Source organism: Squalius cephalus (genome assembly GCF_949319135.1).
Source record: "Squalius cephalus genome assembly, chromosome: 12".
NCBI classification, from domain to species: domain Eukaryota; kingdom Metazoa; phylum Chordata; class Actinopteri; order Cypriniformes; family Leuciscidae; genus Squalius; species Squalius cephalus.
The window spans coordinates 38,584,517-38,600,927 of NC_137133.1; the positions used below are offsets into that span (position 1 = coordinate 38,584,517).

The window sequence follows — 16,411 nt, forward strand, 5'->3', positions numbered from 1 at the left end:
GCCTTTTTTTGTTTTGTTAATGTAATAATCAATTATAGCGATATTGTTTGTAACACTTTCCTTGAAGCCTTTATGTATAATGCATTATAAAGGTGTTCATAATGTACGTTATAATTCATTATATTTTTTCATTAAGAGTTAAAATGCATTATAATATTTGCAGATTGCTTGTTACATCTGAAACTGGTTGTTTGTCGTGTGTTTTAATGCGTTATACTTTCTAAAGTTGTTAATGAATAGAGGAGTATTATAATGTATTATAACTGGTTATATGAGATCATACAATGCTTTATAAGGTGCATAATCAATGCATTAAAAATACATCTATAATCATTATAAATACGAGCTTTAAGTAAAGTTTTACATATTGTTTTTACTGTAATACAATCCTATAATTGAGAATAACGGGTGTGATTATGTGGATGCAAAGTTTTTTCTTTAATACAAAAATGTTGGGGTAAAATGTGCATAATTATAATGAAATATAATTTAAAGTATTTCCTCACTGTAAGTGTTGTGTAAGGCGCTTTGGATAAAAGTGGCCGCTGAATGACATTTTAAAATGCGTATATTTCAAATATTATATTTCTTTCCACAGCTCGTCTATGAATTTTTCCTGCGTTTTTTAGAGTCACCAGACTTTCAACCAAACATAGCCAAGAAATACATCGACCAGAAGTTTGTGATGCAGGTACGTTGTTTGCGTTTGCCATTGACGAATCAATTAATTGTTGGTGTTAAAAAGTAATATCCTTATTCAATGTGAGAGTTTCTATTTCCTTGCATTAATATATTGTCAGTTTGCTGTATTTAATGCATTTATGTGTGTCACTCTCATTAATAATGTTAGTTTTATATGGTCATGAAACACTGTTTTAGTTTTGAAAAATGTGCAGAACGAACGACAACAGTTATATTTTATTCTTTTTTATATTAATGCTTGCTGCACTTCACCATTACATGCAACAAAATCTTCAAATATATTATGCATGGTTGTATAAGGTCATCGTAAATTACACAAATACATGCATGGATAATCTGTGTTATGTATTTAGTTGTGTTGGAGATTCTATGAAAGAGAATTTATGCCCACACTCTTATAAAGCATCTCTCCCTTACTGTGAGAATAATTAAATAAGTCATCCATGTGCTTTAGGTGTAAGAAAACATCACATCCTGTGATGTCGACATGAAAATAGCACAATAAAGCTAAATTATTTTTTTCCTACAATCAAAATTAACAGATGGTAACATTGTCTTTTAGGATGTGCAGTAGAGCTGCACCATTCTGGATAAATCGACAATCACAATTTTCTTGTTTAAAATTGAGATCACGATTCTTACAAGAGTCTCAACAGACGACTAACAAAAAAAATGGGTTGAGTGAACGATTCAATGACTCACTCGTAAAGACTTCACTTGTTTCATTACTGGATGAATCGGTGTTTTTGAGCAAATCTCTTTGAGTGAATGATTCAATGACTCACTCATAAAGACTTCACTCGTTTCATTACTGGATGAATCAGTGTTTTTGAACGAATCTCTTGAATGAATGATTCAATGACTCACTCATAAAGTCTTCACTTGTTTCATTACTGGATGACTGATGTTTGATGTGTGGTTTGATTGCAGCTCCTGGAGCTGTTCGATAGTGAAGACCCTCGAGAGCGTGACTTTCTGAAGACGACTCTACACCGAATCTACGGAAAGTTCCTGGGTCTCAGAGCTTACATCAGGAAACAGATTAATAACATTTTCTATAGGTGAGACTCGTGAGATCTTAAACTTTATAACATCCAAATCATGAAATTGATTCATATTGTTTTTACTGCCCACATGGCCAGAAGAAATGTTGTTTCAGAGGCAGTTTGATGTTTGATTTATTTATTTTCTTTGGAATAATTGGTTTTAATGAAGTAAATGGAATCTATTTTGATTCAATGTAGAGCTTGCTGTGCGTGTTACGGGTTTTCTGTTATAATTATCGTTCTGCAGATTATCTGATTTTTATCTCCATGCAGGTTCATCTATGAAACGGAGCATCATAATGGAATAGCCGAATTACTGGAAATTTTAGGAAGGTATGAAGAACAAAGTTTTTTTTTTTTTTTTTATAAAATCGATTTCTGCTCTCAAATCTGATGGGATGGGCAACATTGAAGCTGTCACACACGCACGCACGCATGCATGCACACTTGTGACCAAGAGTTAATTTGATTCAATCTCATTGTGCCAAATCTATGGAATCTTGTTTCTGCCTATAATAAAAAAAAAGTTTTAAAAGGTTTTTCTCATAATTCTGACTTTATATCTCAAAAATTCTGACTTTTTTCTCAGAACTGTGAAATATAAACTTTTTTCTCGCAATTCTGAGTTTATATCTAAATTGTCGGAATTAGGAGATGCAAAGTCGGGATTGCAAGATGCAAAATCGGGATTGCGAGATGTGAAGTCGAGGTTGGGAGATATGAAGTCGGGATTGCGAGATGTGAAGTCGGGATTGCGAGATGTGAAGTCGGGATTGCGAGATGTGAAGTCGGGATTGCGAGATGTGAAGTCGGGATTGCGAGATGTGAAGTCGGGATTGCGAGATGTGAAGTCGGGATTGCGAGATGTGAAGTCGGGATTGCGAGATGTGAAGTCGGGATTGCGAGATGTGAAGTCGGGATTGCGAGATGTGAAGTCGGGATTGCGAGATGTGAAGTCGGGATTGCGAGATGTGAAGTCGGGATTGCGAGATGGCGAGATGTGAAGTCGGGATTGGGAAATATGAAATTGGGTTTGCGATATGTGAAGTCATGATTGCGAGATGTGAAATCGGGATTGGGAAATGTAAAGTCGGTATTGCGAGATATGAAATCAGGATTGTGATATGTGAAGTCATGATTGCGAGATGTGAAGTTGAGATTGGGTGATGTGAAGTCGAGATTGGGAAATGTAAAGTCGGGATTGCGAGATGTGAAGTTGAGATTGGGAAATGTGAAATCAGGTTTGCGATATATGAAATCGGGATTGGGAAATGTGAAGTCGGGATTGCGAGATGTGAAGTCGGGATTGTGATATGTGAAGTCATGATTGCGAGATGTGAAGTCGGGATTGGGAAATGTGAAGTCGGGATTGCGAGATGTGAAATCGGGATTGTGATATGTGAAGTCATGATTGCGAGATGTGAAGTCGGGATTGGGAAATGTGAAGTCATAATTGCGAGATGTGAAGTCGGGATTGTGATATGTGAAGTCATGATTGCGAGATGTGAAGTCGGGATTGTGATATGTGAAGTCATGATTGCGAGATGTGAAGTCGGGATTGGGAAATGTGAAGTCATAATTGCGAGATGTGAAGTCGGGATTTGGAGATGTGAAGTCATGATTGCGAGATGTGAAGTCGGGATTGGGAAATGTGAAGTCATGATTGCGAGATGTGAAGTCGGGATTTGGAGATGTGAAGTCATGATTGGGTGATGTGAAATCGGGATTGCGAGAAGTAAAGTTGAGATTGCGAGATGTGAAGTCGGGATTGCGAGATGTGAAGTCGGGATTGCGAGATGTGAAATCGGGATTGCGAGAAGTAAAGTTGAGATTGCGAGATGTAAAGTCGAGATTGCGAGATGTGAAAATGGGATTGCGAGATGTAAAGTCGAGATTGCGAGAAATATCCAGAATTGCAAGATATAAAGTCGCTATTATCTTTTTTTTTTATACATTTTTGTTCCACTGTGGAAACAAGCTTCAATATAAATTCCTGTTCCTTGTTGAAATGGCAACTGATACGGCCCAACCTTAGGATAATGATCTACTTACTGGAAGTGATGTTTATAATGACATTGTTGGTGCCTTTCATCATGTTTTATAAGAGCGGTAAGACACTTGAGGCGGTGTATTAGTGGCGTCAAACACTGCTTTACAGTTTACAGTTAAAGTGCATGTTGGTCACATGTATTCTGCTGTCGACCTGTTCATGTTATCGAGTCGGCCGTCTCTGTTTTAGTGTGTCTTAAACCTGAAAGCCTGGAGTTTGTGTAATTATGTAATTACATTATAAATAGGCTGTAATGTAATTATTTGCTGTTTCAGAATGATCCATGTCTCTTTATTTCTGTTTTCCACCAGCATAATCAACGGCTTTGCCTTACCGCTGAAAGAAGAGCACAAAATCTTCCTTTTAAAAGTTTTGTTGCCTTTGCATAAAGTGAAGTCACTCAGTGTTTATCACCCACAGGTACGGTCACTGTGTGTCTGCAAGTTCTCACTGAATCTGTTTCGTGTGCTCGTCACATTTTGTTATATTGTTATTTTTAAAAACATTTATGTTGTATTTTTTGTAACTAAAAATACATTTAGAAATAATGCAGAAGTGTTTTTCATGCTAACTAAGCACACATATATATATATATATATATATATATATATATATATATATATATATATATATATATATATATATATATATATATATATATATATATAAAAATTGTAAAATGACAATTGTATTTGTCTTGTATTAATACTTTAATTCAGCACAAATTAAGAAAGATTTTCATTGAGAAAAATGGGAATTACCAAAAAAATAATGTCCTAATATTTAAAAAATAACTTAATGATTCTAAAAACAGCTTTATTTTCTTTTACCCAAAATCTAAAGTATTTGTGGTGCAATATGAAGCGGATTTTAATCCTAATGCCCCGATGTTGTTGTGTTTCAGCTGGCTTACTGTGTGGTGCAGTTTCTAGAGAAGGACAGCACACTCACTGAGCCGGTGGGTTTCAGCGCCACCTTGTGTTCACCTTCTGCATTCCCTCACCTCTGACACTGCTTATGCACATGTTTATGTTGTTATTCCTGCTGAAAGAGAAGCAGAGCTGGTTGCCAGCATACGCATGTTATTTTTTACAAAAAATGTAAAAGCAAAAATGTGTTTAAACTTTATTGCAAAAGTTATTGCAAACTTTATTGTTATTTTAGAAACATAATGTATAAAAACGTCTACATGTTTGTTTTTAAACGCATTTTTGATCTTTAATAACAGAAATGTAAAAAAAAATCTTTAAAAATGTAAAAAAAAAAAATACAAATGTTTTTACACTTAAACTGCAAACTTATTGTAAATTGTTACTTTAAAAACAGAAAAAGGTAAAAACAAGGATGTGGTTAAACTTAAGTTATTGCAAACTTTGTTACTTTTAAAAACATAATGTATAAAAAACGTTTTATACATTTGCGTTTGTTTTTAAATGCGTTTTTGATCTTTAATAACAAAAATGTTTAAAGAAATCTTTAAAAATGTAAAAAAACAAATGTTTTTACACTTTGACTGCAAACTTATTGTAAACTGTTACTTTAAAAACTAAATATTTTATATATTTACATGTTTTGTTTTTAAACACATTTTTGATGTTTAATAACAAATGTAAACAGAAAATTTTTAAAATGTATAAAAACAAATATATTTTTACACTTAAACTGCAAACTTATAAAATATTTGTTGTTTTTAAAGTAACAATTTACAATAAGTTTGCAGTTTAAGTGTAAAAACATTTGTGTTTTTATATATTTTAAAAGATTTCTTTTTACATTTGTTATTAAACGTCAAAAATGTGTTTAAAAACAAAACATGTAAATATATAAAATATTTTTTTGTTTTAAAAGTAAATATTTACAATATTTTTACATGTTTTGTTTTTAAACACATTTATTTATGTTTAATAACAAAAATGTTTAAAGAAATCTTTAAAAATGTAAAAAACAAATGTTTTTACACTTTGACTGCAAACTTATTGTAAACTGTTACTTTAAAAACTAAATATTTTATATATTTACATGTTTTGTTTTTAAACACATTTTTGATGTTTAATAACAAATGTAAACAGAAAATGTTTAAAATGTATAAAAACAAATATATTTTTACACTTAAACTGCAAACTTACAAAATATTTGTTGTTTTTAAAGTAACAATTTACAATAAGTTTGCAGTTTAAGTGTAGAAACATTTGTGTTTTTATATATTTTAAAAGATTTCTTTTTACATTTGTTATTAAACGTCAAAAATGTGTTTAAAAACAAAACATGTAAATATATAAAATATTTTTTTGTTTTAAAAGTAAATATTTACAATATATTTACATGTTTTGTTTTTAAACACATTTATTTATGTTGAATAACATAAATGTAAAAAGAAATCTTTAAAAATTTATAAAAACACAAATGTTTATAAACTTAAAACTGCAAACTTTAAATTATTATTTAAATAATTTCTATAAAACAAAAATGTTTTATATATAAACGTTTACATTTATGTTTTTGAACACATTTTAATGTCAAAAAATCTTTAAAAATGTACCAAACAAACACTAACTAGTAATAACCAGCTTCATATTTTATGTTTTTCTTTCTTCTCTTGTGTCCAGGTGGTGATGGCTCTTCTAAAGTACTGGCCAAAGACTCACAGTCCAAAAGAAGTGATGTTTCTGAACGAGCTGGAAGAGATTCTGGACGTCATCGAGCCCTCAGAGTTTGTGAAAGTGATGGAGCCGCTCTTCAGACAACTGGCAAAATGCGTCTCAAGTCCACATTTCCAGGTCTGCTCAAACTGACCGACACACACACTTCCAGTCGAAAGTTCTGGATCGGTAAGATTTTTAATGTCTTTAAAAGAGTCTTTTCTGCTCACCAAGGCTGCATTTATTTGATTGAAAATACTGTTGTCTATGTGAATATATTTTAAAATGTAATTTATTCCTGTGATCAAAGCTGAACTTTCAGCATCATTACTCCAGTCTTCAGTGTCACATGATCCTTCAGAAATCACTCTAATTTATTTCAGGATTCTTTGATGAATGGAAAGTTGAAAAGAACAGCATTTATCTATAATATAATCATTTGTAGCATCATAAATGTCTTTACTGTAACTTTTGATCAATTTAATTCATCCTTGATGAATAAAAGTATTGATTTATTTTATTTATTTCCCCCAAAAAATAAAATAAAGATTCTTACTGACCCCAAACTTTTGAACGGTAGTGTTTAATGTTACAAAAGATTCTATTTCAGATAAATGCTGTTCTTTTGAACTTTCTATTCATCAAAGAATCCTGAAATAAAAATGTAAATAACTGTTTTTAACATTGATAATAATTTGTTTTTTGAGCATCAAATCATCATATTAGAGTGATTTCTGAAGGATCATGTGACACTGAAGACTGGAGTAATGATGCTGAAAATTCAGCTTTGATCACAGGAATAAATTACATTATATATTCACATAGAAAACAGCTATTTTAAATTGTAATAATATTTCACAATATTACTGTTTTTTGTTTGTTTTTTATTTATCAAATAAATGCAGCCTCGGTGAGCAGAAGAGACTTTTAAAAACATTAAAAATCTTACCGATCCAAAACTTTTGACTGGTAGTGTATCTGCAGAAAGCAATAAACAATAACATTAATAAGCCAGACGTTAAAGCTTGTTAAAGAGGACGTATTAAGTCTTGATGTTTTCAGGCTCTACTACAGGGGTGTCAAACTCATTTTCACTGAGGGCCACTTCAGCATTATGGCTGCCCTCAAAGGGCCGGTTGTAACTGTAAGACTTTTAAAATGTTAATATAGTGTCTCTTTATTTGATTATTACTTATTTAAGTTACAAATATTGTATATGCATTTAGAGGGGTGTTTCTAGGTTTTAAAAACATCAGGGGATGAGCCCCATCAGGGGCTGGGTAATAATGATTTGATACAGAGAATAATGTATTATTGTATATATGCAGGGGTAAACTGTATCAAAAATTCAGCCCTGGCACTGTAGCCACACCAGCACACATTACCACACAGTCATGTGTATTCAAATGTGAGGTAGTTAGGGGGGTTCGGGGGCTTGCTCCCCCGAGAAAATTTGGATTTCTCAGACCTACATATGTGCATTTTAAGGTGTTTAAGGCCAGAAAATTTGGATAACAATAGCTTTAAAAGCATGTCAGTGGGCAGTAGCATAAATTATTTGTCAAGATAACAGATTCTTAAAAATGAGAATGAGGATAAATGTTGCAATGAATTATCCACACTACAAAATGGAAATGCAGAATGTTTCTGCTTATTGTTGACAATACACAATCACATATTCCAAACAGGAATGGACTTAAATGAGAAATCTTTCAAGGATTATTTTGTATAGATGTTACATTTCAATCAAACACCAGTGCAATCTTTTTGTGAGGCAAATGAGCAATTTATATTAGCATTAAAGATTGGTTTCAGCAACTTGTTTCTTTCCTGAGTTAATCAATGTTTTTGGCACTAATCAGTTTTAAAGGTTGGGTAGGTAAGAATTGTCTAAAGAACTTTTTTTCAAATTGGCTTAAACTGTCTTTATATACCAATACATAATTAAAATGTAAGTACTTTGAAAAAGAGAGTATAAAAATTGAGTGACTATAGTGTATTTAATCTTCAAAAAACACAGCTCATTAATTCCTACCGGGACGAAACAAGTGATTGGCTTGCGCGACTGTCACTCTCCTTCGCCATGACTACCGCCGCTATTACTGGCTCTGCCCACGTGCGCGCAGGCGCGCACCCGTTTTTAGGTGGGAGTGAATGGAATTAATGAGCTGTGTTTATTGAAGATTAAATACACTAGAGTCACTCAATTTTTTATACTCTCTATTTCAGAGTACTTGCATTTTAATTATGTATTGGTATATAAAGACAGTTTAAACAAATTTGAATAAAAGTTTTTTTTAGACAATTCTGACCTACCCTACCTTTAAGTTCAATTGTTCACTCATAAAGACAGTCACTTGTCGCCACCTACTGGCTTAATGATGCAAGTGGCACAAATACAGACAAGCGGAGTGATCCAAATGGTACAAAGGTTAATACTGGTACCTACAGTATATTAAAATAATATAAAATATCTATATATTAGTCTTCAATCAGTTCTATGCAGCATAATCAGATTTAACAGATTTATTTTTTGACCAATTGTCAAAATAAAGTATAGTCCTACAAAGCTATTTTTATCAAAGCATGAGCAGAGCAGGGAGAGGACCAGTGAACGAGAGGATCGTGATTCGTGTAATTGTGTTGCCCACGGCTATACACACCATGACTATACACATGTTACAGCACAGTAGTGCTATTGCAAAAAGAAACAAGTCCAGAGAAATTTCATGTCGGCACGTTGTTTTAGCGGACTTTGCCTTTCCGGTGAGCGTGAGCAGAGCTCGCAACACACACACACACACACACACACACACGGAGGTTGCTTGCGGAACATTGAGCAGAACGCGCTGTGAACACGGAGCTTAGAGCACAGCGCACACACACAGCGGAACGCGCTTAGAAGTAATGCATCTTCGGAAGCGGACTCGCACGCAAAGTCATAAAACACGTTGAGCCAGAGTCAAACCATCGCCGAACACGGAGGGGCGTGGCGGCTTTTTAGTATCTTTCGGTCAAAAACCGAAAATGTTATTTTCGGCTGAAATTTTTCGGCAGCCTAAATTTCCCATATGCTCTCGCGGGCCATATAAAATAATGTGGCGGGCCGGAATTGGCCCGCGGGCCTTGAGTTTGACACATGTGCTCTACTAGAACAGGTTTTCCTGCTTGAATGTTGATTATTCTCCTCATATTCTCCATTGTTGCGGCTCCTCTCTTCCCAGTCTGTCAGTAACGCTCTGTTTACTTCCTGTCTCTATGAAGCCCCTCCTTCTGAAAAGCACACTGTGCTCTGATTGGTCGGCTGGATCAGTGTGTTGTGATTGGTCGAGCGCTTCGAGTGTGTTTGGGAAATGTCCCGCCCCTTACCATAACCACCAGTTTAACACACTACTAACTCACTCAACCAGGCCCCGCCCCTTTATTCTGCGCATGAATTATTATAATGAGGAATATTGTGACGTGTTTGTAAACTCAAGACTACAATGGAGGCGTTTCAGGGAGTTCAGAAACACTGACTCTGATATAGAGAAGAACTTACTTTTTCATCCTCAAATAGCAACATTACTCACACTAAAGACAGATGAACATGGAGAAAAAGTATTTTAACTGATGGACACTATGAAACTGATGTTTCTAAAAGAACATCCCTATTTCAGTCATTCCACCTCGTTTACGTGTGTGTGTGTGTGTGATCCTCAGGTTGCGGAGCGAGCTCTCTACTACTGGAACAACGAGTACATCATGAGTTTAATCAGTGACAACGCTGCGAGGATCCTCCCCATCATGTTCCCGTCGCTGTACCGAAACTCAAAAACCCACTGGAATAAGTGAGTCCCGCTGTGCACAAGTTCAGCTGCTGATACTGCTCATTTTGGTTAACTAGCACCGGTTATTGAGAATATTGACTAACATGGTAAAAATGAGTAACTCAAAGTCCCCCTGTAGTCAATAATTGTATCCCTTAAAACTCATCTTTGATCAACGAAATTATATATTTAAACATTTTTCCTTGGAAAAAAAAAAGTCTTGAATGTAACTCGACACCCTTGCCTCATTTAGTATGCGCGGTTCTATAAATATGCAAATGAGCCCTGCCTCCACTCACTCAGCTCAGAGATCCACTGGTTAACGATCACACGTTGATCTGATTGGTTCTTTAAATTGATAAAAAGTGACAGTAAAGACATTTATAATGTTACAAAATGTTACAAAACATTCAATTTCAGATAAATGCTGTTCTTTTGAACTTTCTATTCATCAAAGATTCCTGAGAAATAACATTTATCACGGTTTCTACAAAATTATGAACACGGATAATAATCAAATCCTCATATTAGAGTGATTTCTGAAGGATCGTGTGACACTGAAGACTGGAGTAATGATGCTGAAAATTCAGCTTTGATCACAGGAATAAATTACACTTTACTATATATTCACATAGACAACAGCTGTTTTACATTAGAATAATATTTCACAATTTTTTGAGTTTTTGATGTTTTTATATGATGAATAAACAGCAGTTCCTCTTGCTGTTTTTCAGGACGATCCATGGGCTGATCTATAACGCTCTGAAGCTGTTTATGGAGATGAATCAGAAGCTTTTTGACGACTGCACACAGCAGTTCAGAGCAGAGAAAAACAAGTAGGAAACACTTCCACACACTCACTCACTCAGACTTTCACAGACTTACTCAGACTTTCACAGACTCACTCAGACTTTCACAGACTTACTCAGACTTTCACAGACTCACTCAGACTTTCACAGACTCACTCAGACTTTTACAGACTCACTCAGACTTTAAAATACTCACTCAGACTTTCACACACTCACTCAGACTTTCACAGACTCACTCAGACTTTAAAATACTCACTCAGACTTTCACAGACTTACTCAGACTTTCACAGACTCACTCAGACTTTTACAGACTCACTCAGACTTTCACACACTCACTCAGACTTTCACAGACTCACTCAGACTTTCACACACTCACTCAGACTTTCACAGACTCACTCAGACTTTAAAATACTCTCTCAGACTTTCACAGACTTACTCAGACTTTCACAGACTCACTCAGACTTTCACAGACTTACTCAGACTTTCACAGACTCACACTTTCACAGACTCACTCAGACTTTCACAGACTCACTCAGACTTTCACAGACTTTCACACACTCACTCAGACTTTCACACACTCACTCAGACTTTCACAGGCTCACTCAGACTTTCACAGACTCACTCAGACTTTCACACACTCCCTCAGACTTTTACACACTCACTAAGACTTTCACGGACTCACTCAGACTTTCACGGACTCACTCAGACTTTCACACATTCATTCAGACTTTCACAGACTCACTCAGACTTTTACACACTCACTAAGACTTTCACAGACTCACTCAGACATTCACACACTCATTCAGACTTTTACAGAATCACTCAGACTTTCACAGACTCACTCAGACTTTAAAACACTCACTCAGACTTAAAAACACTCACTCAGACTTTCACAGACTCACTCAGACTTTCACAGACTCACTCAGACTTTCACACTCTCACTCAGACTTTCACGGACTCTCTCAGACTTTCACACACTCAGACCTTCACACACTCACTCAAGACTTTTACACACTCACTCAGACTTTCACAGACTTACTCAGACTTTCACGCACTCATTCAGACTTTTACACACTCACTCAGACTTTCACAGACTTACTCAGACTTTCACGCACTCATTCAGACTTTCACGCACTCATTCAGACTTTTACAGACTCACTCAGACTTTCACAGACTTTCACACACTCATTCAGACTTTTACAGACTCACTCAGACTTTCACACACTCAGACTTTTACATACACTCAGACTTTTACATACTCTCTGACTTTCACACACTCAGACTTTCACAGACTCACTCAGACTTTTACACACACTCAGACTTTTACATACTCTCTGACTTTCACACACTCAGACTTTCACAGAATCACTCAGACTTTCACACACTCAGACTTTTACAGACTCACTCAGACTTTCACACACTCACTCAGACTTTTACACACTCACTCAGACCTTTACACACTCACTCAGACTTTTACACTTACACAGACTTTTACACACTCACTCGGACTTTTGCACACTCACTCAGACCTTTACACACTCACTCAGACTTTTACAGACTCACTCAGACTTTTACACACTCACTCAGACTTCACAAACTCAGAATTTCACAAACTTACTCAGACTTTTACACTCACTCGGACTTTTACACACTCTCTCAGACTTTCACAGACTTTCACACACTCACTCAGACTTTCACACACTCACTCAGACTTTCACAGACTCACTCAGACTTTTACACTCACTCAGACTTTTACACACTCACTCAGACTTTCACACACTCACTCAGACTTTCACAGACTCACTCAGACTTTTACACACACTCAGACTTTTACATACTCTCTGACTTTCACACACTCAGACTTTCACAGACTCACTCAGACTTTTACAGAATCACTCAGACTTTCACACACTCAGACTTTTACAGACTCACTCAGACTTTCACACACTCACTCAGACTTTTACACACTCACTCAGACTTTTACACACTCACTCAGACTTTTACACTTACACAGACTTTTACAGAATCACTCAGACTTTCACACACTCAGACTTTTACAGACTCACTCAGACTTTCACACACTCACTCAGACCTTTACACACTCACTCAGACCTTTACACACTCACTCAGACTTTTACACTTACACAGACTTTTACAGAATCACTCAGACTTTCACACACTCAGACCTTTACACACTCACTCAGACTTTTACACACTCACTCAGACTTTTACACTTACACAGACTTTTACAGAATCACTCAGACTTTCACACACTCAGACTTTTACAGACTCACTCAGACTTTCACACACTCACTCAGACTTTTACACACTCACTCAGACCTTTACACACTCACTCAGACTTTTACACTTACACAGACTTTTACAGAATCACTCAGACTTTCACACACTCAGACTTTTACAGACTCACTCAGACTTTCACACACTCACTCAGACTTTTACACACTCACTCAGACCTTTACACACTCACTCAGACTTTTACACTTACACAGACTTTTACACACTCACTCGGACTTTTGCACACTCACTCAGACCTTTACACACTCACTCAGACTTTTACAGACTCACTCAGACTTTTACACACTCACTCAGACTTCACAAACTCAGAATTTCACAAACTTACTCAGACTTTTACACTCACTCGGACTTTTACACACTCTCTCAGACTTTCACAGACTTTCACACACTCACTCAGACTTTCACACACTCACTCAGACTTTCACAGACTCACTCAGACTTTTACACTAACTCAGACTTTTACACTCACTCAGACTTTTACACACTCTCTCAGACTTTCACACACTCACTCAGACTTTTACACACTCACTCAGACTTTTACACACTCACTCAGACTTTCACAGACTTACTCAGACTTTTACACACTCACTCAGACTTTTACACACTCTCTCAGACTTTCACACACTCAGACTTTCACAGACTCACTCAGACTTTTACACACTCACTCAGACTTTCACAGACTTACTCAGACTTTTACACACTCACTCAGACTTTCAGACTTACTCAGACTTTTACACACTCAGACTTTTACACACTCTCTCAGACTTTCACACACTCAGACTTTCACAGACTCACTCAGACTTTCACAGACTCACTCAGACTTTCACAGACTTACTCAGACTTTTACACACTCACTCAGACTTTTACACACTCACTCAGACTTTTACACACTCACTCAGACTTTTACACACTCACTCAGACTTTCACAGACTCACTCAGACTTTTACACACTCACTCAGACTTTTACACACTCACTCAGACTTTCACAGACTTTTACACACTCACTCAGACTTTCAGACTTACTCAGACTTTTACACACTCACTCAGACTTTTACACACTCTCTCAGACTTTCACACACTCAGACTTTCACAGACTCACTCAGACTTTTACAGAATCACTCAGAATTTCAGACTTTCACAGACTCACTCAGACTTTCACAGACTCACTCAGACTTTCACACTCTCACTCACTTTCACGGACTCTCTCAGACTTTCACACACTCAGACCTTCACACACTCACTCAGACTTTCACAGACTTACTCAGACTTTCACGTACTCATTCAGACTTTCACGCACTCATTCAGACTTTTACACACTCACTCAGACTTTCACAGACTTACTCAGACTTTCACGCACTCATTCAGACTTTCACGCACTCATTCAGACTTTTACAGACTCACTCAGACTTTCACAGACTTTCACACACTCATTCAGACTTTTACAGACTCACTCAGACTTTCACAGACTCAGACTTTTACACACACTCAGACTTTTACATACTCTCTGACTTTCACACACTCAGACTTTCACAGACTCACTCAGACTTTTACACACACTCAGACTTTTACATACTCTATGACTTTCACACACTCAGACTTTCACAGAATCACTCAGACTTTCACACACTCAGACTTTTACAGACTCACTCAGACTTTCACACACTCACTCAGACTTTTACACACTCACTCAGACCTTTACACACTCACTCAGACTTTTACACTTACACAGACTTTTACACACTCACTCGGACTTTTGCACACTCACTCAGACCTTTACACACTCACTCAGACTTTTACAGACTCACTCAGACTTTTACACACTCACTCAGACTTCACAAACTCAGAATTTCACAAACTTACTCAGACTTTTACACTCACTCGGACTTTTACACACTCTCTCAGACTTTCACACACTCACTCAGACTTTCACAGACTCACTCAGACTTTTACACTCACTCAGACTTTTACACTCACTCAGACTTTTACACACTCACTCAGACTTTCACACACTCACTCAGACTTTCACAGACTCACTCAGACTTTTACACACACTCAGACTTTTACATACTCTCTGACTTTCACACACTCAGACTTTCACAGACTCACTCAGACTTTTACAGAATCACTCAGACTTTCACACACTCAGACTTTTACAGACTCACTCAGACTTTCACACACTCACTCAGACTTTTACACACTCACTCAGACCTTTACACACTCACTCAGACTTTTACACTTACACAGACTTTTACACACTCACTCAGACTTTTACAGACTCACTCAGACTTTTACACACTCACTCAGACTTCACAAACTCAGAATTTCACAAACTTACTCAGACTTTTACACTCACTCGGACTTTTACACACTCTCTCAGACTTTCACAGACTTTCACACACTCACTCAGACTTTCACACACTCACTCAGACTTTCACAGACTCACTCAGACTTTCACAGACTCACTCAGACTTTTACACTCACTCAGACTTTTACACACTCACTCAGACTTTCACACACTCACTCAGACTTTCACAGACTCACTCAGACTTTTACACACACTCAGACTTTTACATACTCTCTGACTTTCACACACTCAGACTTTCACAGACTCACTCAGACTTTTACAGAATCACTCAGACTTTCACACACTCAGACTTTTACAGACTCACTCAGACTTTCACACACTCACTCAGACTTTTACACACTCACTCAGACCTTTACACACTCACTCAGACTTTTACAGACTCACTCAGACTTTTACACACTCACTCAGACTTCACAAACTCAGAATTTCACAAACTTACTCAGACTTTTACACTCACTCGGACTTTTACACACTCTCTCAGACTTTCACACACTCACTCAGACTTTCACACACTCACTCAGACTTTCACAGACTCACTCAGACTTTTACACTCACTCAGACTTTTACACACTCTCTCAGACTTTCACACACTCAGACTTTTACACACTCACTCAGACTTTTACACACTCACTCAGACTTTCACAGACTTACTCAGACTTTTACACACTCACTCAG

General features: G+C 36.4%; 1 protein-coding gene across 2 annotated transcripts in view; it reads left to right on the top strand.

The window, feature by feature from the left end:
• ppp2r5cb (protein phosphatase 2, regulatory subunit B', gamma b) overlaps positions 1–16,411 on the top strand; it is a 51,226-nt gene that overhangs the window by 26,345 nt on the left and 8,470 nt on the right. For both annotated transcript variants that reach the window (XM_079888981.1, XM_079888982.1), the window contains 8 exons: positions 599–691; positions 1,633–1,763; positions 2,022–2,081; positions 4,110–4,218; positions 4,703–4,756; positions 6,405–6,575; positions 10,140–10,267; positions 10,981–11,082. In XM_079888981.1, the coding sequence (XP_079745107.1) occupies positions 599–691; positions 1,633–1,763; positions 2,022–2,081; positions 4,110–4,218; positions 4,703–4,756; positions 6,405–6,575; positions 10,140–10,267; positions 10,981–11,082 (848 nt within the window). The remainder of the gene's footprint in view (positions 1–598; positions 692–1,632; positions 1,764–2,021; positions 2,082–4,109; positions 4,219–4,702; positions 4,757–6,404; positions 6,576–10,139; positions 10,268–10,980; positions 11,083–16,411) is intronic.